The following is a 26,473-nucleotide window of genomic DNA, read 5'->3' as shown; positions in this document are numbered from 1 at the left end:
AAAAGAGAGATTAAGTAACTTTCCTAAGATAAAAATTGCCAGAAAGTGGAAGATATGGGATCATAACACAGGAGTCCCGCTCTGGAGCCCTAGCTCCTTGCTACTGTGGTGAACAGCTCCATGTTATACAGTAGCCTCAATAAATTCTTACAAGATTAAATTGAATTTGGGGAAAAAAATGAGTAGGGATAATGATATACATTTACATGCCACACATCATAATATGCTTCACTGGAACCAGTCTCTGTTACCTTTTAGAAAGAGTCGTTTCATGGAGGAATATTGAATTCTCCTTTAACTTATTCCTCTTATTAATCTTCCCGTATTGCCATTTTTAAAAGTCTTAAGGTGAAGAAAGGGTCCTTTTCCTCTAAATGCCTTTTATTTGCTTTTTGAGAAAGAAAACCATGTTTAAATGCTTAAATATTTTTAGAGCAACTCGAAGCCCAATGATATTCAAGGTTTCTTTCAGAAATGGGACTCTGATTCTAAAACAAGCACTGAAAATTTGTTGGGTTCCTACCAGGTGAATGGCTCTTTCCTAGGCAATGTGAAGTTGCAAAGATTAATAAGTACAACTTCACAGGAACTTCTAGAAAATACGACTTTCAAATAATGTAGATTTATACAGGAAGTACAGAGCATTCTCAGTTATATGAGTCTCCTATTGTTCTAAAAATAGAGTCAGATGAGCACCTGTGTCTGGTTTTATTTTAACTCTCCCTGTAGAATTCCAGGAGTTTTACTTCTGACATACTTTGTATGGATCATTTATACTAAGTGAGAGTAATAAGTTCCAATTTTTTCACAATTACCATGTACAAATGATGTCTTCCTGCATCCGATACCAAAAGTCACATCCCAGCTGTCACATCTAAATGAAATCTGCTCTTGGAAGGTATCCAGCTTTTTTACTAACCTCAGGCAATACTAAAATGCCTCTGGTGTATGGAGTAGAAGAAGGCGATATTAAAAGTATTTGCAAACATGGTTTACTTTATGATTTTTAAATGAACAGAGAACAAAGGTAAAATATTCAGTGACTTCCGTGATTCAAAATGGCAATTTTAATTTCCAATTTTCCCTAAGACAAAGTCCTTTTTATCCAACTATTCACCATAGTAACATGAGTATTCATTGTATTAAAATGATCCCACTAGATTGTCCTTGCTTTAGGAAATGTCAAAAACAAAGCCAAAGCTAAATCAGATTACGTACCAATAAAATAGAGTTTACATCACGGACAAGCAGGAGGTCTCTTAGGATCTGAAATCTAGGACTTTTGAGTGCTTATGGATAGACTGAGAAATGCTCTCATGTGCAATTTTGATAGAAAATTTTATTAAAATCCTTCAGTTTGTTTCTACCCCCTACCTTGTCTACTAACTACTAAATCTACTCAGGAATTTAATTTTCATTCTCAAAGTCTCAAGAGGGTTAGAGTTCTGAAAATGACTTCAAAATATAGGTACTGCTCTTTTGGTTTTTTCATTTTATTTTTTCCAGGAATAAGTACATCAGCAAAGAAATGTTCTCAGTTTAGAAATCATAATCTAACATTCAAGATTCTACACTTATCTGGTCCCAACAAACCTTTCCTGTGGTAAGTCTAAGTTATCCCACTAGGCTATAGCCAAAATGAACTATTCTATTATTTGCTTTCTGCCTCCATACCTTTAATGATGTTGTTTCCTCTGCCTGAAATGACCTTTTCTCTATGTTGGCCAGTCTTCAAGACCTACCTTGTGGCATTCACTACTTTCCATATTCTGCCATAGTTACTTGTATTTTGTAGTTACAACCCATTACCTGTGACCTCCTGAAGGTAGAGACTTACAGACTTTTATATCCTTGCCCAGTACAATTCTTTCTAGAACATTGTAGGGTTTTGTATATTTGTTTTTAAAAATTGCATTATTCTGAGATTCAACTGACTCTGTGCCAATTTGGGGGAAACAGCAGCACACTGAGGAAATTTCTTCAGAGAAGAGAAGTGAAATTCAGAGATGTAACAAAATGCCATATTTAAGCATGTAAATTTAATCCAAATATCATATTACTCACTTGTCTTTGAAGTTTATTAAGAATTTTAAGCAGATAAATGTTTTTACATTAAATAATCACCAGCAATTCAAAATATTATACTCTATCAAATGGGAACTTGAATTGTTCTATTTATATATGTAGCATTCTATTTATAATATATTTCATTTAGTGTTTCATCTAGAATAAAAATGCCAAGAAATAAAATTATTAAAAACAAGTTGTGTTTGACTTTCGGTAAAATTTTTTGTCTTGGACATTTTTGATGACTAAGTATCACTAAATCTATGCTAGGTAAATTTGCCCCTCTTATTTTCTTTAAGCCTTTAAAGAAAGGCTTTTTTTCCCCTTAATTTTAGTCTTAAACAATAAACAAGAAAGACCTTAAGTTGCTGTTAAATTTTGCCAAAGTCCTAGTAATCTTTCAGTCATGAATAAAGTAGTTGGTGTAATACAGAGAAGGAAAGAATCTGCACACATAGAATTCTAAGAGAGTTTGAATCAGCCTAGCAGGTAGATGTAAAGTTTAAACACAAAGTCTTTCATCAAGGCACAATTCTTATTGTCAGTAAATGTTAGAATTGAATCGGATATAGCATGTTGTTCTTTGTTTGCATTTTTATAACTATCTTTATTTCAGTGTAGCATATATTTTTGGCTGAATTTCTTATTTGATAAAGAGAGTAAGGGAGACGGAACAAAACTAAACTGCATGATGACTGTTACAAAGTCTTGCCAATAGCCCATCCAACCTCTTAGAATGTCTATAACAAAGTCTGCCGACAAAGGATGTTGACAATAATATGTTTGATATATGTCAGGTACTCTTATAAGTGTTTCACATACATTAACTCACTTAATGTTTACCACAACCCTTTGAGGTAGGTGCCATTATTATCCCTATATTACATATCAGGAAACAAGCCAAGATCATACAGCCAGTAAGTAGCATAGCTAAGATTTGAACCCAGAGAACATGGCAGTCCAGACACTGAACCACTGCACTAGCCTCTTGCTGCAGCCAGCCATTACAAACCAGAAGAATTTGCAAATAAATTTTCTATTGCTCTAATACAAGGAAACAGGCACTTTGGAGGCACTATCAGGCAGCGTGTTCCAGTTTGGGATTCTGGGGAAACAAGGGCTTTGCATCTTCTCTACCCACCTTCCTGCGACTTTCAGCAAACATATTGGAATGAAAGAGAAGAGAGTAATGCCTCACTGTTCACCAAGCAGCAGCTAAGTTCCACTTCCATAATTAGTTGCTCCTGATCCGCTTTCTCAGAGCCTGAGGTAAATCCTATTCCCCCATTTTATTCAAAGGACTCTCCAAATGACCTAGTTAGTAACAGACACTTCCATATTTGCTACTCTTTATTTCCAAGTTTTATCCCTATAAAGTCAAAACCCCTTCCATAATACTTAATTACCCACACTGAGCCTAGAATTAGACAGGATTGATCAAGTCTCTATGTTGAGCTGATACTTCTGCCTCCTGCCAGTGGACTGGGTCCACCTTCAGTCTCATACTGACAATGATGGCTTATACAACATGCAAAGCTATTTTACTGACTCACAGTTTATAAAGCCCTATACAAGAAATTATGCACTCTAAAAGTCTTTAATGAGATTTTCAATAAAGTTATGGGATGCATAATTATACAGTTTGACCTAAGCCTTCATTTATCTAATACCAAGAAATTTACATAAGGAAAAAAAGGTTACATGTAACTCCTTCTAGGATTCATCAGCTTATAGATTAAGTTAAAACTGATTGTAGCATACTGCCTATCAAAAGTCAATTCAAAATGTGAACACAATTTATTGTATACATTTTCTAATCTCCTTGAAAGCAGGAAATGACTTTTTCTTTTCTGCATTCCTCATAACACCAAATACATACAGTATCATGCAATGATCAGCCTTTACTATGTTTACTGAATTGAAGAATTACTCAAATAGTTTTTATAGACAGCTTACCTTTAAAACCTTTATGATGTATAATGAAATGCATGTAAAATAGTATAAACGAAGGCAACCTTTGTAAGGAAGATGACCAATCATTACTGGGCAAGTTTACAATCAGTTTTATCATTCCAAAGGTCTCAAGATTATCTTGCCACGCAAGAAGAAAGATTGAAATTGCATTTAACTACATTCTAACCAGTCTTTGCTTTTTATTGTAGTATATTTTGAAATAGTAACAGAGAAAAATTTCTCTGATTTGTGACAGAAATGACAATTCTAAAATAGTAATTTTTCTCCACCTTACAAAATTATCGAGATATCCTCATTTAAATGTCACTAAAGGAAAGTAACCAAAAATCTTTACAGTTTGGTTCTCTTGAAAGGTCAGGAATACAGTGAAAAATAGCAGAATGCTGTGAAACCAATACCAAGAGGAATCCCAAAGCAATGCCAAGAAACAGAATGTACTCATAATGACTAATACATGCAAATACTGGAAATAAATTCTAACAGATTAGACAGGTCTTGTTGCAATTAAAAGGTATATTCAAATCATTTCAAAATTAATCAAGCTTAAGAATATGCCAATCTTCCCTACTAATAAGAATATAAGCTGGCTAAGTAGCCTGAATAACATATAAATTATAGTCAATATCAGTAGGCAGAATGTGTTTTTAATTAAAAAGGAGAAACCCCTTAACTGAATCAATTCATTGTTTTAGACTTCCTTAAATATATTCATTTTTTAATCTATGTCATTTCACCCTGATAAGGCATTAATTACAATCAGGCTACAAAATCATGAAGACAAAACCATCTTGCTGTTGAGAACTGCTGCAACATGTTTCTCTCTTTTTGATCACTTAATATGGAGTACCTGAAAAGTTCTCCAACATTGAGGCAGAAGTACGTACAATATTTTAAAAAGTGAAATATATTTCCTTCAAAATCTGAATGTCAAATATAGGTAGTTTCTTATCCAAGTATATAATTCTGAGGACATGCTATAACAAATCAAAGTTAAATGCATTATATATAACTTGATGGGTGAAAATAGTTTAAAATAAATGGCAGAGTTTCAGTACAAAATGGACATCGAAATCCAAATCATTTGCATGTTTAACATAGTCAAGTATTTTCAGTTTGAAAATGAAAGTAAGCAAAGGACGAAGCTCTCTGGGTCAAAAAATCTTCAACAAGCTTAAATGTCACAAGCTTTCTTTGTGAAAAACAGATTTATAGTCTGCTTTCTTCTATGAACAATGTGTTAGTATATATCTACCTTAAAAGCAGCAAGAGCATCAATATTTCAATAGATCTGAGAAGTGATTAAAACCAATGTCTTTAAAACAGTTCAGATAATGCAATATAAATTTCAGGAAATTAGTTTATAGGTCAGATGCTGAAAAGATGATTCTATTCACCAAACTTTCTTTGCTATGTAGCACACTACAATGGTAGCAGCATCAGTTTCTATGGTTAAGAAATTCCAAATAATAAAAATATTTGTAATATATCACTATCTGTAAGCAGCTAGCTATGATGTATCCTTATCAGTTTGATCAATTTGTACTATTTTTATCACTTGAAGTAAAATATAAAGATTGACTCTATTCAGACTTAATCTGGAAAAATCTGAGGCGCCCCAAACCTTGCTTTTAATCACATTCAAAGAATCTCTTCCTTTACCACCCTCTCCCCCAAGCAGCTAAAGTAAACACAAATTTAAACACATACACACACACACAGGCACACACATACACACACATTTCTAATAATCATATTGTTTAGCTGCCATAAATCTTACTTGTTCAAATATCCTAAGGAAAGTCTGACAATAAACAATTACATTAATGAATATATTTTCAATGAATAAGAACTAGAAAAAGCAAGCACCCTACATTCTAATATTATCATCATAATTCATGAGGTCATACCTGATGGCTTAGAGATTGAAAAGGCTCACAGGTTCCAGACTGCATGACCTTTCTATTTCCAGAAACCCCTAAAGACTGCATTTCCTGTCTTACAAAAGATAATCACAGTCATCTCTATGTCTCAGCATCTTCAGGGCTAGTGAAAAAAAATATCAAACAACAGATCTGTCCATCAGTATCTGTTTAAGCCACCATCAAGATATCAAATCACATATACTATTTATCGTCTCCCCTGTGCAGTTACAAACACCCCATACTAAGAGAGACTGACACAGTTGTATTTGCTGATGCTGCTAATGCTGTCTGAAAACTGTAAGCTTACTGCTTAGAGCAATTCTGCATCATCGAAACAGAGAATGAGCCATATCCTTCAGATTTCCCATTTCTGATACTATGAAGATTTCATTTGCCAAGGAGAGTCGAATTTTTTCAGTCCTTTAAAAATAAGCAGTTTTCCATTTAATTAAGTATCCAATGTGTCTGTTGCAAATACCATGTTAAAATGTCAACTCTTAATTATTAGGCAGCTTTCTCTATATGTGACTAAGCTTTAGGCTTTATGACTTACCAAGCAAAATTATACTCTCTTAAAGGAATCTTCCCTCCAAACTCTGAATATCATCACTTATCCACCCATCAAAATGATGAGTGCCTAAAAAGGATTTTAATTTTGGCAATCTTTGATAGTTGTATAAATAGTAAATAGGTAAATACATATTCACCTTTTAATTTTCAGGAATTTCATTTATGTTTCAGATTCTTCATACCAACATACATTTTATATTTTTATTTAATTTCTTCTTCTAAAGAGTTTAACATGCAAAAGATTTACCAAGCAAAATTGTACTCTCTTGAAGGAATCTTCCCTCCAAACTATGGGTATCATCATTTGTCCACCCATCAAAATGATGAGCGCCTATACAGGATTTGTATTTTGGCAATCTTTGACAGTTGTGTAAATCGTAAATAGGTAAATACATATTTACCTTTTAATTTTCAGGGATTTCATTTATGTTTCAGATTCTTCATACCAACATATATTTTATCTTTTTGTTTAATATCTTCTTCTAAAGAGTTTACATGCAAAAGATAATGTGGTATTATCAAATTCTAAAACTGCATAGTTAAGTCTAGCAATGAAACCTATGTAAGTTGTTGGCATTTTTACTATGGATTTTCACTGTGTCTTATTTATCAAAGTTTGAGTACTGTTTTCTTTTACCACAACATAGCAGAATCAGGGAACTTTAAGATTGATAAAGTGTTCTAATATAGAATCAATATCTCAAAAATTATAATTAGAAATGCTTTCTCTTTACTGTGTGACAAAAGGTTGTGTTTTATAAATAAAGAAAACACAAACCAAAAAAAAAGACTAAGATTATAGTCAATTCAACTACATTCAAAATTAAGACACCAAGTACAACATATCCTGAAACAGCCCTCACATTATAAACAGCCTGAATTCACGACTCTATGAACACTTTATTTACCTGTGAATAGTTTCCCTTCTTTCACTCACAATATTTGATGGAGACTAGTCACAATGAGTCTTAAGAAACTGGGCTGATCCATATTATACCTTGAGAAAAACTATTGCCTCTAACTGCACAAGTTGGAGACACAGAGCTTGGTATTCTGCTGTATGTATACTATAACACATCTGAATGAAAAATCACATGTAAACAAATATTTCTATCTATGTAGCATTTACCCTCTTATTATAATCAAAATAGGTACTCATCCTTTAAGACCTATCTTCTCAATAAAGCCTTCCTAAGCTACATTGTCTCTCTTTCTGTATTCATTCTTTCCTGTAGAAAATATTGAACATCTTCTATGTGTCAAGTACTATATAGGTGCTAGGGACTCCATAACAAACAACACAAAACCTGCCATCACAGAAAGCAGATAAATCAAACAAGTATGTTTTGTTGTAGCTGAAGAATTAAAAGTTGATATGAAAGCCATAGCAAGGCATCCTACCCTAATCTAGAGATCAGAAAGGATTTCCCTAGGGAAGCACTGTTAAAACAGAAGATTCTGATCTAGTCACACTCAAGGAATGGCAAATACAACATAGGTTAGACCATAAAGTGTAAGAACAGAGGGAAGACATGAGAAGTGAGGCCCAGTCACGGTAAGCGTCAGGAGCCATTTAAAGAGTGTGAGCTTTACCCTTAGGGAAATGAGAAACTGTCAGCATAATCAGGTTTAAAATATCCCGGCTACTCAATAGACAATCAATTGAGTAAAACAAAACTGGAGGACGGGAGACAAATTAGGAGAATGTTACATAATTTCAATCAGGGGATGATGATGGCCTGAACCAAAGAAGTGGCAATAGGAATGAAGAGAAATGAATAGATCCAGATACACATCTTATTGAAAAAAGATAGAATTCAGGGATTGAATGTGAGAAATGAGGAAAAGAGAAACGTCAAGCAAGGTTCATTCCTAATCTTCTATACTATTACATATCAAAGTTATTAAATGAATCAATAATGAAAAATAAGAAAATTGAACTTTTCCTTCAGGTATTGTGTCACAGCAAGAATACAAACATTGATATTTTTATCATTCTCTGGACGTTATTAATTAGTATATATAATCCAATTTCCTTCAGTGTTTTCTTGTAAGCACAATTGATCTTTGCAATAAAAACATGAAACCTGAGTGCAAAGCAGCTCTTAATCTATTATCTAGTTGATAAGATCTATTTCATCCAAAAAATTACTTAACATCTATTACTTGACCCTCTTAATAGCAATTTAACACAATTAATTACTAAAAACTATGATACCCCATTTTTAGAAAACCATTGCTCTAAAACAAATTATTTACTCATACGGTATGTTACTCATACCAGTGTTATTAAGATATGGTCATAAGAGTAAAGCAGAATACCTCTAGACTTTCCCTAATAAGCCTTAACAAATATTTGATAAAAGAAATGAAGAGTAGCCAAAACCTAGCAGAACACCCTTGGACTGAATGAGGAGAGAGCCAAAAGAGTGTATCTTAGTACGTTTGGGCTGCTATAACAAAATACCACAACAACAAATATTTATTTCTCACAGCTCTCAAGGCTGAGAAGTCTCACTCTAACCTCACATGGCAGAAAAGGGGGCAAGGCAACTCTCTGGGGCCTCTTTTATAAGGGCACAAATTCAATTTATGAGGTCTCTGCCTTCATGGTCTAATCACCCCCCAAATGTCTCACCTAATGCCATTGTATTGGTGATTACATTTTCAACATATGAACTTTGGAGATGCAAGAACATTCAGACCACAGCAGGGTAAAAAGCATACATTGAGGGTAACTCTATTTATTTGATGACTTGCTGAACATAAGAACATCTCAAATAATAAAAGATTAGCATCTTAAAAAGAGCAAGAACTTCTTTATAATAATTACTACTCATTTAGCTCTTGCTTTTCATCTCTAAGGGATCATGTGATCCAATGCACTTATTTTACAGATGGGGAAAACTAAAATCTAGGGAAGTTAAGTGACACACCCAAGGTCAGTTATTAGTAGGGCCAAGGTCAAAATTCAGAATTTCTGTTTCCTAGTTTTCCCCAATATAAGTCACTGTTTGAAATTATATTTTTGTATAAATATACTATATCTTAGTAATTCAAATAGCATTCATTTTAATATTTTTAGGTTGAGAAACAGTGAAAAAAATCTATAAGAATCAAGTTTCTGTATTAAAGTTTACTTTTATCATAAAGAATTTACCTTATATTTGTATTCAAAAGTGACTTGCTTCAAATACCTCAGTAAATACAAGTAATTCATTTTGTTTTACATACTACTGCTTTAAAAAGTGTAAATTAGTTCATCTTCTCAAGATAACTTGGCAAAATGTATTGAGTCTTAAAAATGTTCAGTCGTTCATCTTAGTATTTCCTGTCTAAAGGCAATAGGGCAGATTAAGATTTATGCTCAAAGATGTTTAGTGCTACATTATTTAAAAGTAAAGAAAAAATAGAAACAATGAGAGAAAGTTTAATTAAATTATGGAACACCAAAAGTGTAATGCCATGTAACCACTGAATATTAAGAACAAAAGATGTTAATGATAAACGAAAATATATAGCATAATAGCCTATCAAATGGAGAGCAAGATCCCAATATATTTGTGGGGTACAACCTCAACTATGTAAAACATACACCAAAAGAAATAGACAAAATGTCTTATTTTTTAAAGATGGCTCCCAATATGACTCATCTTATAAATATATACCTACAGACTTCATTGTTTTTCATAAAAATAGAAACTAGTTTCTTTGGAGTATTTCAATAGTTCAACAAATACCCCTGTTTCTCATGTGCTTCCTCTTTTTACTAAAAATTTTGGTTCAGATTTTGGTCTTTCTAATGTTGTACTCATATTTCTGGTCTAATTTCTTAAAAAGTATTCAAATCTACTTTCATTGACTATCTAAACTTTGAAAAAATCATTCCTTATGTGCTTTGCATATTATTTATTATGTGTGTGTGTGTGTGATTGATTGTTTACTTTCACACTTTATTTATACTGGGCTAAAGCTGGTGCAGACTGTTTTTGACGAATTAGCTCTCACAACAGTTTTAGTGCTATATGAAAAAACTGGAAAAAAAATTGTATGGCATAACTTTTTGACACTATTTGTCTAACTAATCATTGTTAGTTAGATTTGATCTCAAGCGATTTTCACTAACAGCAGGACAATACAAACCACTGAGTGTACTGCAGAGTACCTACTTCTCTTTTTTTGAGAAGTGATGAAACTACCATATTTTCACATTTACAAGGAATATGGTTGAACTTGGGGGCATAGGTCACCACGTATGTATAATGTACAGCAAAGCTATTAGGAAAGAACACCTTATAGATGGAGGCTGGCCATTTCTATTGAAATCCTAATTATTATGGCAAATAATCAATGCTGCCTGTTGAGGTAGATGTTGTAGGGTGCCACAACACATAGGGTCAGTTCAGATGAAGTGTTTGTGCCTCAAAAAAAACACCTTTGCCTTTCTAAACAGGTAAAGATATGGTATCCTCTCAATATACAAATGACTGCAGCAAATCTTAATAATACATCATTTCTTCTTTTTACTCCAGTTATTAATAGATTCCTTTCTTTTCTAATTTCATCATCATCAGTAAAACTGTATAGGAGATCACACAATAGAGGAAAACAAGAGATGTAATAATTTTCTAGATAATACTGATTTTGTATTTGACTAACTTTTTATACCAGTTACAAAAGTGCTTCATATCTACACAGACAGAAGAAAACATAAACATCAAAAAAGTGGGGAGAATCACTCATGAAATTTCATTATACAGAGATAACCATTATTGATATTTTAGTTTTAGTATTTTAAATAATATACACCTGAAATGATAGTAAACTATTCATCTTTACCAAGTATTATATTAACATTTCCTTACATCAATAATTATTTTTCTATAACATAATGTTTAATGGCTAACTGGTATTCTATCAAATAGAGGTACCATACTTTATTGAACCAATCTCCTACTCTTAGACTTTCCCATTTTTTCCATTTTTCAATATAATAAATAACAGTGTGATAAACATCTATGTGCACACAGCCTTACATATATCCTCTATTTTCTTAGAATAAACCCCAATAAGTAAACTTACTAGATCAAAGGATATTAATGTTTTTGAGGCTTTGGGTAAAAAATTGCTGAATTTCCCTCCAGAAGGGTTATATCTATTTACAATCTCCAATAGAAATATCGTGTTTACTCATTGTCTTGCCAAAACTGTGTTATCACACAGTCTCTATGTAGAAAAATGGTCTCAAAAAGTTAATATGAAAATGGAAAAGGAAAGGTAGGCATACATTAACACAAAGGTTTAAATTAACTATAATTAAACCAAATAGACTTATCTTTGTAGGTTTTCTAACAGTAACAACAAAAACTTAGGATAAATAAAGCGCCCTTGTTTCTATGCTTATAGACAAAGATACACTGCTGATCCATAGAGAACATACTTAGGATTGTAAGGCAAAACAACTCTTTGAATAGAAGTTATTAAAAGTTGGCAAAGCAGACTAATTGAAAACCAACGCAATGATAAATGTAGACATAGACTTTATTTTTTCTCTGTGACATCTGTAGAATGAGTGGACCTAGAGAGAGGGAGTCATTTTCCCAGAGCAAGCTATTTTACTCATTGAAACAGAAAGACAGATTTTTGTAGCCTTAGGAAACCTTCCAAATGACTATCAGATAGACCTTCAGCCAAGGAATAACTTGGGAGGACCAACAATCCACCAATAAGTCTCCAAAATACCATGTGTAAAGACAATATTTTTTAATGTGTCAACTTATTCTCTCCAAGCACTATTCCAGTGCTAAGTAAATGACAGGAAAATATAAATAAACATTTGCAATGTATTTAATCTTTAAAAGTTTTCATTGTTTAAAAAATCCATTGAAATAATGATCCTTTAAGTGAAATTTTTTGATAAACTTAGCTATCATTAAAATGCAATCTTAGCTTATTTTACTTAACATAATGACCTCCAGTTTCATCCATGTTGCTGCAAATGACAGGATTTTGTTCTTTTCATGGCTATATAATATTTCAATGTGTATATATACCACATTTTCTTTATCCATTCATCTGTGGTTGGACACTTAGGTTGATTCCATATCCTGGCTGTTGTGAAATGCTGCAATATATCTCTTCAATATACTGATTTCCTTTCTTTTGGGTATATACTCAGCAGTGGAATTGAGTCATATGGTAGTTCTATTTTAGTTTTTGAGGAACTTCCGCACACTATTTTCCGTAGTGGCAGTACTACTTTGTATTTCTACTTACAGTGTACCAGCATTCACCTTTCTCTGCAGCCTGGCCAGTGTCCATTATTTTTTGTCTTTTTGATAATAGCTATTTTAACCGAGGTGAGATGATATCTCATTGTGGTTTTGATTTGCATATCTCTGATCATTTCACATTCATATGTGGGAGCTATAAATGTGGATCTTATGGGGGTAGAGAGTAGAATGGTGGTTATGAGAAGCTAGGAAGGGTAAAAGGAAGGGGGATAAACAGAAAATGGTTAATAGGTACAAAAATAAAATTAGATAGAAGGAATCAGTTCTAGTATTCACTGTTATAGTAGGGAGATTATAGTCAACAATAACTTACTGCATATTTCAACATAGCTAGAAGAGAAGAATTGCAATGTTCCCAACAAAAGAAAAGATAAATGTTTGAGGTGATGGATATCCCAATTATCCTGATGTGATCATTACAGTTGAATGCCTGCATCAAAATATCAAATATATCCCAAACTATGTACAACTATTATATATCAATTACAATTATTTTTAAATTTTAAGTGAAAATAATTAGTGTGCAGTGAAAAAATGCAATTTTGGCAACACTACAATTGTACTTAAAGTGATAGTTATGAAAGCTAAAGACAGGTTTTGTCTTTTTAAATTCTAACACAGACAGGTTCACAGATCATAAATAAATATGACTGTTAACAGCAAAAAACACCTAAAAGAAAAAACTAGAAACCCTCAAAACTCACTCTTTATTTGTCAAAAGGACTCATATGTCTGTGCTTAGAAACACAGGCTATGGAGGCAGACTACCAATTTCAAATCCTGGTTTTGCCCTTGGGATCTGTATATATGCTTTCTGTCTCAGTTTTCTCAAATGTAAAATTATGATAACCCTAGGCAGATTGTTGTGCAAGGATTAAATGTGATTATTACATGTGAAGCAGGCAGCGCGCTACGTGTCATAGAGTCATTGCTGAATATATTTTTGCTACTATCATTCTAAAAAAGATTGACTTGTTATAGTATCAAAAAAGAAAAAACTGTATAAACTAAAATTATGAAATAATCAGACTGAATCAGACACAAAATACATGGCTGAGCAGTAGTTTCCAAGATCTGAGAATAAGAATGTAGACACTACAGAGCACGTAGAGCAGAACCTGTTATAAAAAAAAAAAGTGCAGTGTAATAACATAGCTTTTATATTCTGTTGCCTTTTGAGTCAAATACTGACTAAATCTTGGATTCACCAATTAGTAACCATGAGCAAAGTTGCTTGAGCTTCCAACCTTAAGTTTCCTCATCTGTAAAATACAGTTAATATTGTTTTACCTCATAAAGTTATTCTGAAGGTTAAAGAAGATGATATACATAAGGCAATCAACATAGTCTAGCAAATATAAGTTCAATAAATGATATTATTTTATTATTGTTATCATCTTCACTATTAAGGGAAGATCCAATGGATCATTTAAAAAGTCGATATGCCAAATGTAGGAGAGAAAGTACATAACGGAGGATGATCAGTTCCTTCCTCTTTCCACATCCAATGGCCATTTCTCTATTCTCATTATTTTCAACATTAGCAACATTTGCCTCACAATCCTGGCACACAGAAATTACTGAATAAATGCGATGGCTATATGAATGACCACCTAGTTACAAAATCCAGTAACCTCTCTTTAGTCTTATTTTCTACCTGTCCAAAACCACTATGTCATTAGCTAGTCAAAAACTCTCTATAGGTTTCCTAAGCTAGTATTTGATGACCTCCATAACTGATCCTGACAGATCTTTCCAATCTCATCAACCACTACTGGCCTTTACTTGTCAGTTACTCTGCCTAAACCCAATAGCTCACCATTCCCAATAATCACTCTGTGTTTTAAGGCCTTAAGTTTTGTTCATGCTATTACATCTGATCTTGGTTCAGATCTTAGTGCTGCCATTTAATAACCCTAGGACATTTTACCAGTTACAAAATTTCTGTGGACCTCAGTTTCCCTATCAATATAGTGTAGATAATAATAGTATCTATCTACATAGGGTTTGTTGAAAAATTAGATTAACTAAAATTATAAAGTGCTTAATTCATAGTGCCTCAAATCCAGGAAATAAGAAGTACTTAACAAATGTTCTTCTTGTTGTTAGAATGCAGGCCTCTCTCCTTCATCTCCATAGTTTTAAATCCTATCTATCCATCAAAGTTTAACAAAGAACATCTTCCATGAAACCTTCCTTGATTACATGCTTTTGGTTCCACCACCCTTTCTCAAAGCCCTTTAATCCTCAATTTTAACTTCCTGACTACTCTGAAACATTTTCACTTTCTTTTAGGCTTAATCTTGTCTTTCATTTACAATTATTAAGATCCTCAAGACAAATCATATGTATGATTCACTTTCATATTCCTCCATCACACCTAATAAATACATTGGCAATATTTGAACTTAATATATGCTTAAACTATGCTGTGAATCATTAAAAATGAAGACATTTTTCAGGCCATTAAAATTACCTTTGTATGCCGGGATGGCTATTTCAAAACTCAAAACACATTTCTCTTGTTTGAGTCACCTTTGAAGCTACTCTTATGGTAAATAAAAGAACAATTTCAAAGGTGACTCAAACAAGAGAAACATAATAAATGTCGGCCGGGCGCGGTGGCTCACGCCTGTAATCCCAGCACTTTGGGAGGCCGAGGCGGGCAGATCACGAGGTCAGGAGATTGAGACCATCTTGGCTAACACAGTGAAACCCCGTCTCTACTAAAAAAATACAAAAAATTAGCCAGGCATGGTGGCGGCGCGTGTAGTCCCAGCTACTCCTGAATCTGAGACAGGAGAATGGCGTGAACCCGGGAGGCAGAGCTTGCAGTGAGCTGAGGTGGCACCACTGCACTCCAGCCTGGGCTACAGAGCGAGACTCCATCTCAAATAAAATAATAATTATAAAATAAAAATCACTGAATGGACCAATAACAGGCTCTGAAATTGAGGCAATAATTAATACCCTACCAACCAAAAAAAGTCCAGGACCAGACGGATTCACAGCCAAATTCTACCAGAGGTACAAGGAGGAGCTGGTACCATTCCTTCTGAAACTATTCCAATCAATATGAAAAAGAGGGAATCCTCCCTAACTCATTTCATGAGGCCAGCATCATCCTGATACCAAAGCCTGGCAGAGACACAACCAAAGAAGAGAATTTTAGACCAATATCCCTGATGAACATTGATGCAAAAATCCTCAATAAAATACTGGCAAACCGAATCCAGCAGCACATCAAAAAGCTTATCCACCACGATCAAGTGGGCTTCATCCCTGGGAGGCAAGGCTGGTTCAATATACGCAAATCAATAAATGTAATCCAGCATATAAACAGAACCAAAGACAAAAACCACGATTATCTCAATAGATGCAGAAAAGACCTTTGACAAAATTCAACAATGCTTCATGCTAAAAACTCTCAATAAATTAGGTATTGATGGGACGTATCTCAAAATAATAAGAGCTATTTATGACAAACCCACAGCCAATATCATACTGAATGGGCAAAAACTGGAAGCATTCCCTTTGAAAACTGGCACAAGACAGGGATGCCCTCTCTCACCACTCCTATTCAACATAGTGTTGGAAGTTCTGGCCAGGGCAATCAGACAAGAGAAAGAAATAAAGGGTATTCAATTAGGAAAAGAGGAAGTCAAATTGTCCCTGTTTGCAGATGACGTGATTGTATATTTAGAAAACCCCATCGTCTCAGCCCAAAATCTTCTTAAGCTGGGAAGCAACTTCAGTAAAGTCTCAGGATAGAAAATCAATGTGCAAAAATCACAAGCATTCTTTTACACCAATAACAGACAAACAGAGAGCCAAATCATGAGTGAACTCCCATTCACAATTGCTTCAAAGAGAATAAAATACCTAGGAATCAAACTTACAAGGGATGTGAAAGACCTCTTCAAGGAGAACTACAAACCACTGCTCAATGAAATAAAAGAGGACACAAACAAATGGAAAAACATTCTATGCTCATGGATAGGAAGAATCAATATTGTGAAAATGGCCATACTGCCCAAGGTAATTTATAGATTTAATGCCATCCCCATCAAGCTACCGATGACTTTCTTCACAGAATTGGAAAAAACTACTTTAAAGTTCATGTGGAACCAAAAAAGAGCCCACATTGCCAAGTCAATCCTAAGCCAAAAGAACAAAGCTGGAGGCATCAAACTACCTGACTTCAAACTATACTACAAGGCTACAGTAACCAAAACAGCATGGTACTGGTACCAAAACAGAGATGTAGATCAATGGAACAGAACAGAGCGCTCAGAAATAATACCACACATCTACAGCCATCTGATCTTTGACAAATCTGACAAAAACAAGAAATGGGGAAAGGATTCCCTATTTAATAAATGGTGCTGGGAAAACTGGCTAGCCATATGTAGAATGCTGAAACTGGATCCCTTCCTTACACCTTATACAAAAATTAATTCAAGATGGATTAAAGATTTAAATGTTAGACCTAAAACCATCAAAACCCTAGAAGAAAACCTAGGCAATACCATTCAGGACATAGGCATGGGCAAGGACTTCATGACTAAAACACCAAAAGCAATGGCAACAAAAGCCAAAATTGACAAATGGGAGCCAATTAAACTAAAGAGTTTCTGCACAGGAAAAGAAACTACCAACAGAGTGAACAGGCAACCTACAGAATGGGAGAAAATTTTGCAATCTACTCATCTGACAAAGGGCTAATATCCAGAATCTACAATGAACTCCAACAAATTTACAAGAAAAAACAAACAACCCCATCAAAAAGTGGGCAAAGGATATGAACAGACACTTCTCAAAAGAAGACATTTATGCAGCCAAAAGACATGTGAAAAAATGCTCATCATCGTTGGCCATCAGAGAAATGCACATCAAAACCACAGTGAGATACCATCTCACACCCGTTAGAATGGCGATCATTAAAAAGTCAGGAAACAACAGATGCTGGAGAGGATGTGGTGAAATAGGAACACTTTTACACTGTTGGTAGGACTGTAAACTGGTTCAACCATTGTGGAAGACAGTGTGGCGATTCCTCAAGGATCTAGAACTAGAAATACCATTTGACCCAGCAATCCCATTGCTGGGTATATACCCAAAGGATTATAAATCATGCTGTTACAAAGACACATGCACATGTATGTTTACTGCGGCACTATTCACAATAGCAAAGACTTGGAACCAACCCAAATGTCCATCAATGATAGACTGGATTAAGAAAATGTGGCACCAGGGATATTGTGAGACAAAAAGAGATGAGTATATGAAAGCATTTGGGAATGGAAAAAGCATTTCTCAAGGAGCAACAACTCCTTGACAGGTCAGGGCAAGAGAGGTGTCTCTAACGTGCTTTCAATGGGATCATCCTGGACAAGCAGAGTGAGTCGTCCTGGCAGACACCTGATGACTTATAGGGCATATTGTAAGGAGATGCAGAATAGTTGGCTTGGAGGAGAGGAGAAATGATGAAGTAAAAATGCTTTCAAACACAGTTACTAAATTAAGGATTATTATAGCAGATACAGTTCTGTATCAACATGTTTCTAGAGAAACAGTGGAAGTAACTACAGCAGAAAATTTTAAAGCACTGTAAATTATACTGTGCCAGTTATGAAGAATTTATTTTCATTTGTATAATACATAAATGATTTAACAAAATATATCATTTGTTTTAATTTTTGTTATCCCTAAATTATTATAAAAAATCTTCCAATCTTAAAAAAAAAAAAAAAGAAAGAAAATGTGGCACATATACACCATGGAATACTATGCAGCCATAAAAAAGGATGAATTCTTGTCCTTTGTAGGGACACAGATGAAGCTGGAAAGCATCATTCTCAGCAAACTAACACAGGGACAAAAAAACCAAACACCGCATGTTCTCACTCATAGGTGGGAATTGAACAATGAGAACACTTGGACACAGGAAGGGGAACATCACACACCGGGGCCTGTCATGGGGTGAGGGGAAGGGGGGAGGGATAGCATTAGGAGATATATCTAATGTAAATGACGAGTTAATGGGTGCAGCACACCAACATGGCACATGTATACATATGTAACAAACCTGCACATTGTGCACATGTACCCTAGAACTTAAAGTATAATAAAAAAATTAAAAATAAAAATGAATAAATAAATAAATAAATGTCAGGTAGCCTTGGTAACTGCTGTCACTAAACATTTGTTCCTTTGAATTATTGTTCTCTTTAGTGTTTATGGTTGTAGAATGCAGGAATTAGCCTATTAAGAAGCTCTTAACTTTAATGAAAGAGTGCTTCTTAAGCCTGACTGTAAATAGAGCTATAATAATTTTGAACATGCTTACTCTTGAGAAGATAGTCTATAAAATAGCCTAAGGAATGAGAGCACAGAGATATAAGTGCAACGATCATTATAGCAACAGAATTTGTAACAGCACAATATTGAGAAGCCTCTAAATGCTAATCAATAAATGGTTTGTTAAACATAAATGATTATAAATATGTAGGTTAAAGTCTTCAAAGAACTACAGTTAAGAGTTGATATCAGTGTAATTTTAGATTGAGAAGATGACCAAGGAGAATTTATCTCTAAAATCGTACCTCCTGAAGGATGAAAAATGCAACAGTACGCAAAAATTCAATAAAATGAAATGTTAAGATTACTCTTCTCTCTTTCCCTCCAAGAACAACTAGTATTGGGTATATAAGAACAAATTAAGCAGTATGAGTGAAACATCAGCAAAAAGAGTTGATTTGTAAATAATATTTAAAATCAATGCTAATTATAGGTGTGCTAAAAATCAGTTTCAGTCCATGGCACAGAACAGAAAACTTCAGAAACACAGAATAAAGGAAGATCGAAAACCATTTTCTCCTTTACTCAATTGGCTCTAGAGATTCTTAATTTCTCTGTATTTTAAAGTTATAATATTTACCCAGTCTATATTTTGTTGAACTCCAAATATCTTTGGAAGAAAAGAAGTAATTACTACGTCATATTCACATATACAAATATTTATGCTTAGTTACAATTTCACATTCAGTCTTTTTTTGTTTATAGATACCTGGAGAATTAAATGCAGTGCTGAAATTTAGCTTAAGGCCATAATAACTTTGATTATGGTACACAAAGATATAAGAAAAATTCAATGTTGACATATAAAATTTTTAAAATACTCTATCTCAATATCATTAACATCTAGCAGTAATTTTAAACTAAAATAATAATGACCGAAGGGGATGTGTTAATATTTCTTCCAAAGATAATTCTGCAACTTTATCTTCTGTTGACTGTTGGTTACCATTTCAATTTAAAATTGGGTTAAGGTTTAAAGCCTGTTTTAAATTAATTCAGCGAACTAGCAACTCTTCAAAGAACATAAATCAAACAAGAATCTGAATTATTCTGTCCATTAGCCTCAAACATAATAGTTTGTTATGCCCTTGTGTTTCTCCACTAAAGCTTTGATCCTTACAAAGTCAGGGGTTTTTTTTCCTGTTACTTCTAAAGTAAATTCCTCTCTTTAAATATGTACAGTATATATAGAAACAGAATGGCTTTATTCCTTTTTTTTTTTTTGACAATCTGCTGTAGTCTCTGAATTTCATTCATTAAACATTTTATCGTATTTCTGCTTTAACATTGTGAAGTTTAAGAGAAGTAAAATATGATCTTAGCCTTAAGCAGCATAAAGTATGTCTGGAGAAAAAAATACCTATGCATAAATAGTAGCACAAACATGTGAGTTGTACATGCAAGTTTTAAGGGAGTTAAGGTGTCTCAATCCTCGTCTTAATTAATGAGGTCTTCCATCATTAATCCTTAAATTCAAATAATTTGTTCCTCTGACCTTACAATTTTGATTTATTTATACTAAGAAACTATGATATCAGGTCATAAATAATAAATGATATGTATCAAAGTCACACATGTTCTCAAAAAAATTATTGTAGGATAAAGGTAAAGTGAGTAATAAAAGAAAAGGGGCTGTCATCTGGAAAAGTCAGTTGTCTCTCAAGAGACCTCAATGATTGGCATCACTTTTGTGAATGTGCCAAGTTTTGAGTATTTCTCTTAAACTTGCACCCTAAGAAATACAATTTTGGTATCTGCACTCCCATCTTTATTACAGCATTATTCATAATGGCCATTAAATGGAAACAACCTAAGCATCCGTGGATGTACGAATGGATAGAGAAAATGTGGTATATATAGACAATAGGATATTTTTTAGCCATAAAAAAGAAGGAAATCCTGCCATTTGAGACAACATGGATGAACCTGAAGGCCATTTTGGTAAGTGAAATGAGCCAAACAAAGAAAGACAAATACTGTACATATCACTTATATGTAGAATCTTAAAAAAAAAAAAAAAAAAAAAAAAGTCGAATTTGTAGAAACAGAGAGTAGAATGCTGGTTGCCAGAGGTTGAAGGGTGGGGAAAATGAGGAGATGTTGGTCAAATGGTACAAACTTTGATTTTTCATTTATTTGTTAATTAAACTCAATAGAACTGAAAAAAATAAAAGACAGATATAGCAAAAAAGGAAAAATGCTGCAAATCTTTGCTGGATGAGATTTTGTTACGAGCACAGTTGGCCCACAGGTTTCTAGGAAGTAGACAACAGTTTACACCTGAAATTTCAGATCCATACTTTAAACCATCACTTTTATTTTGTCATTTTTGAGGATATTTTTGTTTGAGTGAAAGCTGGGATAAGTTTTGTTTTAAGTTAATATCTAAAAAGTTTAAATTATTTAAAATAAACAGTAGTTCTGGAATTCCTGACCAATGCATTTGCCCCAGGGTTTACCCAAACTGTATAGAACAATACTGCCAGCAAACAACCAAGATGCTCCCTTTCCCTTTAAAGTTTTGAAATCGTAAAGAAGTTTTGTAATTTAGGGGCCATCTAAGGTGTAAAAATCATAACAGAATTTAAAGTGATACACTCGAACTTGCCTTTTTCTCCAGTTCTGAGAGAATCACTCTTTCATCTGCCTTTAGAATAAAAGGGAACATGGCAATCATCCATGAAACACTGCTTATTGTTTCAATTTAAGCAACCTGAAAATAAATAACTGCCTTTTTACATTGTTAAAAACAATACAGTTTTTTTTGCTCACCAAGATTTGTTAATTTATGATACATGGCTGCTAAGGCTGCTAAGGCTGCTAACTCCTCTCCAGTACAGCACCATGGAAAGTCAAATTGTAATGAAAATTGCTTTAGCAAATGTAGCATCGAACTTGGACGAGTTAGTTAAAATTTAAACATCTGATTATATAAGGTAAAAATATACCATCTATATCTAGATAAGTAATTGGAGGTTTTTAGATCGAGTGCTCAATGCCCTACATTGGACTTGATAAATACTGCCACCATTTGCCCCTGTGACCTGCCTTTATCCATGCTGTCCTAGCTGCTGACGTTTCCTCCACCTGATTGAAGAGTCTTTCGTTAGCAACGTTAACACTCAAAGTGACTTTACTAAGCTATTTTAGGCTTGGAGTCATTTGGTATCTTTAAAACAATATTTCATATTACGTGTTAAGTACTGACTTAAAAGTTCAGTTCTCTTAAGGAACACTAACTACCTTATATTCAAATACTTGAGGTGCAACTCACCATAACAACATTCTATAATCATGCAGACAAGCAATATTATTCTCACAATAAAGTGAACCAAGTATGCTCAACAATCCAAATTTCAGCCCATAGAAAAATGTATTACAACATTTAATAGTCCTATATGTTTTTCTTTGAATAATTATCTAATTTTATATTTCTATATATCTACATAAAAATTTTTAATCTCTTAAAAATGCTAATTTATAAAAAGGCAGAGGATCATATAACCATTCTAACGTGTGGAACCGTATGTTTACAAGGCCCTCCTTCTGGGGTGTCCTTTCCACAGACTCCACTGCTCTTTTCTTTTCTCTTCTTTTTTCTTTTCTTTGTTTAAGGAGAATTTGTCGTATCTCCTAAATAAAATTTTCCCCAACTTCTCTCAAACTACTTGACTAATCTGTCCTCTAAAGCTCCATGTTATTAACCTCATTCATTTGACATGTAGCCTACACTACTTCACATGGACACCTTTCTTTTTATGTACATGACCTCTAAATGCATATTTTATTTGAACTTCTATTATGTCCATTCACCATTTACAAACTTGTTTCATAACATTCATGTATGTTTTGTCTCTTAACCTGTAAATTCCTCAAGAGAATGGATTTCTAATTTGAATATATAAACATTCAACAAATGTTTGATGAACAAAGGAATGGAAGACTTGTTTCCTCTACAAGATTATCTCCTCTATGAGATTCTGCCCTCCTGAGGGCAGAAACCATATTTTATGCTACTTGAAAGTCACAGAATTGAGTATATAAGAGCTCAATAATACTTATTTACTTTTTAAAATGATGACAATATTAATTTTTAATTTTTCTGGGTACACAGTAGTTGTATATATTAGTGGGTACATGAGATGTTTTGATATAGGCACATAATATGTAATAATAACATTACAGAAAATGGGCTATCCATCCTGTCAAGCATTTATTCTATGTGTTACAAACAACCCAATTATACTCTTCTAGTTATTTTTTAAGGATTTAAATTATTTTGACTATAGTCACTCTGTTGTGCTATCAAATACTAGGTCTTATTCTTTCTTTCTATTTTTTTTGCACCCATTAACCATTGTCACCCCCACCCCACCCCACCCTCCACCTACCCTCCCCAGCCTCTGATAACCATCCTTCTGCTCTTTATCTCCATGTGTTCAAGGCAATATTAAATTTTATAGCCATGGGAAAATAGTGTCTAATTTTCTAAATAAAATGCAAAACTTTCTAGGGAATACAACTGTTGGGTTAAATCTGTAAATGAGCTTTTGATTTTCTTGATGTATAATGAAAGTTTATACTTGTATCTCACTGCATCATATTTGACTGCAGAAATTAAAGCACAATTTAAAAGATATGTATGTATCTATATGTACATATATAGTGTCTATATGCATATGGAAATCAAATTAATATCCATATTATAGACATAATTTGGTTATCACCACTTTCAAATTTCTTTTTTTCAATTTAATATTATTTTACTTTAAGTTCTGGGATACATGTGCAGGACATGCAGGTTTGTTACATAGGTAAATGTGTGCCAAGGTGGTTTGCTGCACCTATCAACCCATCACATGGTTTTAAGCCCAGCATGCATTAGTTATTTTTCCTGATGCTGTCCCTCCTCCAACACCCTGCCATAGGCCCTGGTGTGTGTTGTTCCCCTTCCTGTATCCATGTGTTCTCATTGTTCAGCTCCCACTTATAAGTGAGAACATGTGCTGCTTGGTTCTCTGCTCCTGCTTTAGTTTAATGAGGAGGCTTCCTGCTCCATCCATGTCCATGCAAAGGGCATGATCTCATTCTTTTTTATGGCTATATAGTATTCCAGGGTATATATGTACCACATTTTCTTTATCCAGTCTATTACTGATGGGCATTTGGGTTGATTCCATGTCTTTGCTATTGTGAATAGTGCCGCAATGAACATATGCATTCATGTATCTTTATAAAGAATGATTTATATTCCTTTGTGTATGTAACCAGTCAAATGGCATTTGACTGATTCAAATGGCACTGGTTCAAATTGCTGGGTCAAATGGCATTTCTGGTTCTAGGTCTTTAAGGAATCACCACACTGTCTTCCACAATGGTTAAACTAATTTACATTCCACCAAAAGTGTAAAAGCGTTCCTATTTCTCCACAGCCTTGTCAGCATCTGTTGTTTCTTGACGTTTTAATAATCACCATTCTGACTGGCATGAGATGGTATCTCATTGTGGTTTTGATTTGCATTTCTCTAATTATCAGTGATGTTGAGCTTTTATTTATATGTTTGTTGGCTGCATAAATGTCCTCTTTTGAAAAGTGTCTGTTCATGTCCCTTGCCCACTTTTTAATGGGTTGTTTTTCCTTGTAAATTTGTTTAAGTTCCTTCCAGATTCTGGATATTAGACCTTTGTCAGATGAATAGATTGCAAAACTTTTTTCCTATTCTGTCAGTGAAACTTTTAAATTCATTTTGAACACTAGTATATGCCATGAATCCACCATATTCTTTAGAGAACAGAAAAGTTTTGAGGAGTCTGGGAGCCTGGTGTGTTCAGGGCAGAGCATGTCAAAAAGAGAACCTGAATAAAAAATCTGAATGAAAATGCACCAAAAGACAAGGTGAAAGTTCAAAAGATATATTTGTTTTGCTTCATGATTTTGCCAAGAGTCTGCTGTGCTTATTGCATGGTTGTCTTACCCACTAAAGTGTTGATTTAACTAGTAAAAAATGTCGGTGCCCAAAAGCATTAATAGAAAATATATTATAACATCTGGAAAGATCTTATTTCTTTAAAGATTATGATTTCCAAATATTAATTACAGTATTAATTACATGAAATACAGCCTCACTTAATGACAGGGACATGTGATGAGAAATGTGTTCTTAGGCAATTTCGTCATGATGCAAACATCATAGAGTGTACTTAAAATCTGGAGGGGATAGCCTACTACACACCTATGCTATATGGTATAACCTATTGCTCCTAAGCCACAAACCTGTTCACCATGTTACTGTGCTGAATAGTGTATGCAATTGTAACACAATGGTAAGTATCTGTGAATCCAAACTTATCTAGTCATTAAAAAGGTACAGTAAAAATATGATATAAAAAACAGTACACCCATATAGAGCACTTGCTGTGAACAGAGCTTGCAGGACTGGAAGTTGCTCTGGGTGAGTCAGCGAGTGGTGAGTGAATGTGAAGGCCTAGGACATAATTGTATACTGCTGTAGACTTCATAAACACCGTACAATACACTTAGGCTAGAATAAATTTATTTTTAAAACCCTTTCTTTCTTAACCTTAGCTTACAATTTTACTTTACAAACATTTTAATTTTTTAAACTTTTTGATTCATTTGTAATAACATTTAGCTTAAAACACAAACACATTGTACAGCTGTGCCAATATATTTTCAATCTTTATATCCTTATCCTATAATCTTTTATCTATTTTTAAAAATTTTTGTTCTTTTTTACTTTTTACATATTTTTTGTTAAGAACTAAGGTACAAACACACACATTAGCCTAGGCCAACACAGGGTCAGGATCACCAAGACATCATTAAGTAACAGGAACTTTTCAGCTCCATTATAATCTTATGGAACCACTGTGGTATATGCAGTCCTTCAATGACCGAAACATTTGTTATATGGCACATGACCATAATAGAAAATAGAAAATCTGTGGTAGGACAAACGTTATACTTACTTTCATGATTTTCCCACGAATGAAAGCCAACTATTAAATTACATTAGCTAAATTGTGAATAGAAGTTATTATTTACTTGTGAATGGAAGACCAAAGAAAGGACATAAAGGCACCAAAAGAGATACTTTAGTTAATTCCTATCCAATAAAAATGATATTCTTTAGCATTAAAGAAATAATTCTAAAAACAACTTTTCAAAATATAGTATTGATTATGAAATTGTTTTACCTAACAAATTTAGAGAACAAACACATGAAATAATGTAATAGTTGTAGTCTTAACTATCAAACCTCAGGG

At 33.7% G+C, this 26,473-nt stretch overlaps 1 protein-coding gene across 8 annotated transcripts in view; it reads right to left on the bottom strand.

Annotated features, from left to right (window-relative positions):
- SLC4A10 (solute carrier family 4 member 10) overlaps window positions 1-26,473 on the bottom strand; it is a 365,731-nt gene that overhangs the window by 270,855 nt on the left and 68,403 nt on the right. Inside the window, exon 1 of one of the 8 annotated variants that reach the window (XM_024243565.3) lies at window positions 5,949-6,321. The exons of 6 other annotated variants lie outside the window; for them this stretch is intronic. In XM_024243565.3, the coding sequence (XP_024099333.1) occupies window positions 5,949-6,029 (81 nt within the window). In that variant the 5' untranslated portion in view covers window positions 6,030-6,321. Of the gene's footprint in view, window positions 1-4,023; window positions 4,140-5,948; window positions 6,322-26,473 lie in introns of those variants that run through there. One more of the 8 variants, XM_024243563.3, reaches the window with a different exon arrangement.

Source organism: Pongo abelii, chromosome 11 (genome assembly GCF_028885655.2).
Source record: "Pongo abelii isolate AG06213 chromosome 11, NHGRI_mPonAbe1-v2.0_pri, whole genome shotgun sequence".
Taxonomy (NCBI): domain Eukaryota; kingdom Metazoa; phylum Chordata; class Mammalia; order Primates; family Hominidae; genus Pongo; species Pongo abelii.
Note: the sequence above shows the minus strand (reverse complement) of the source record. Positions and strands in the feature narration are given on the sequence as shown.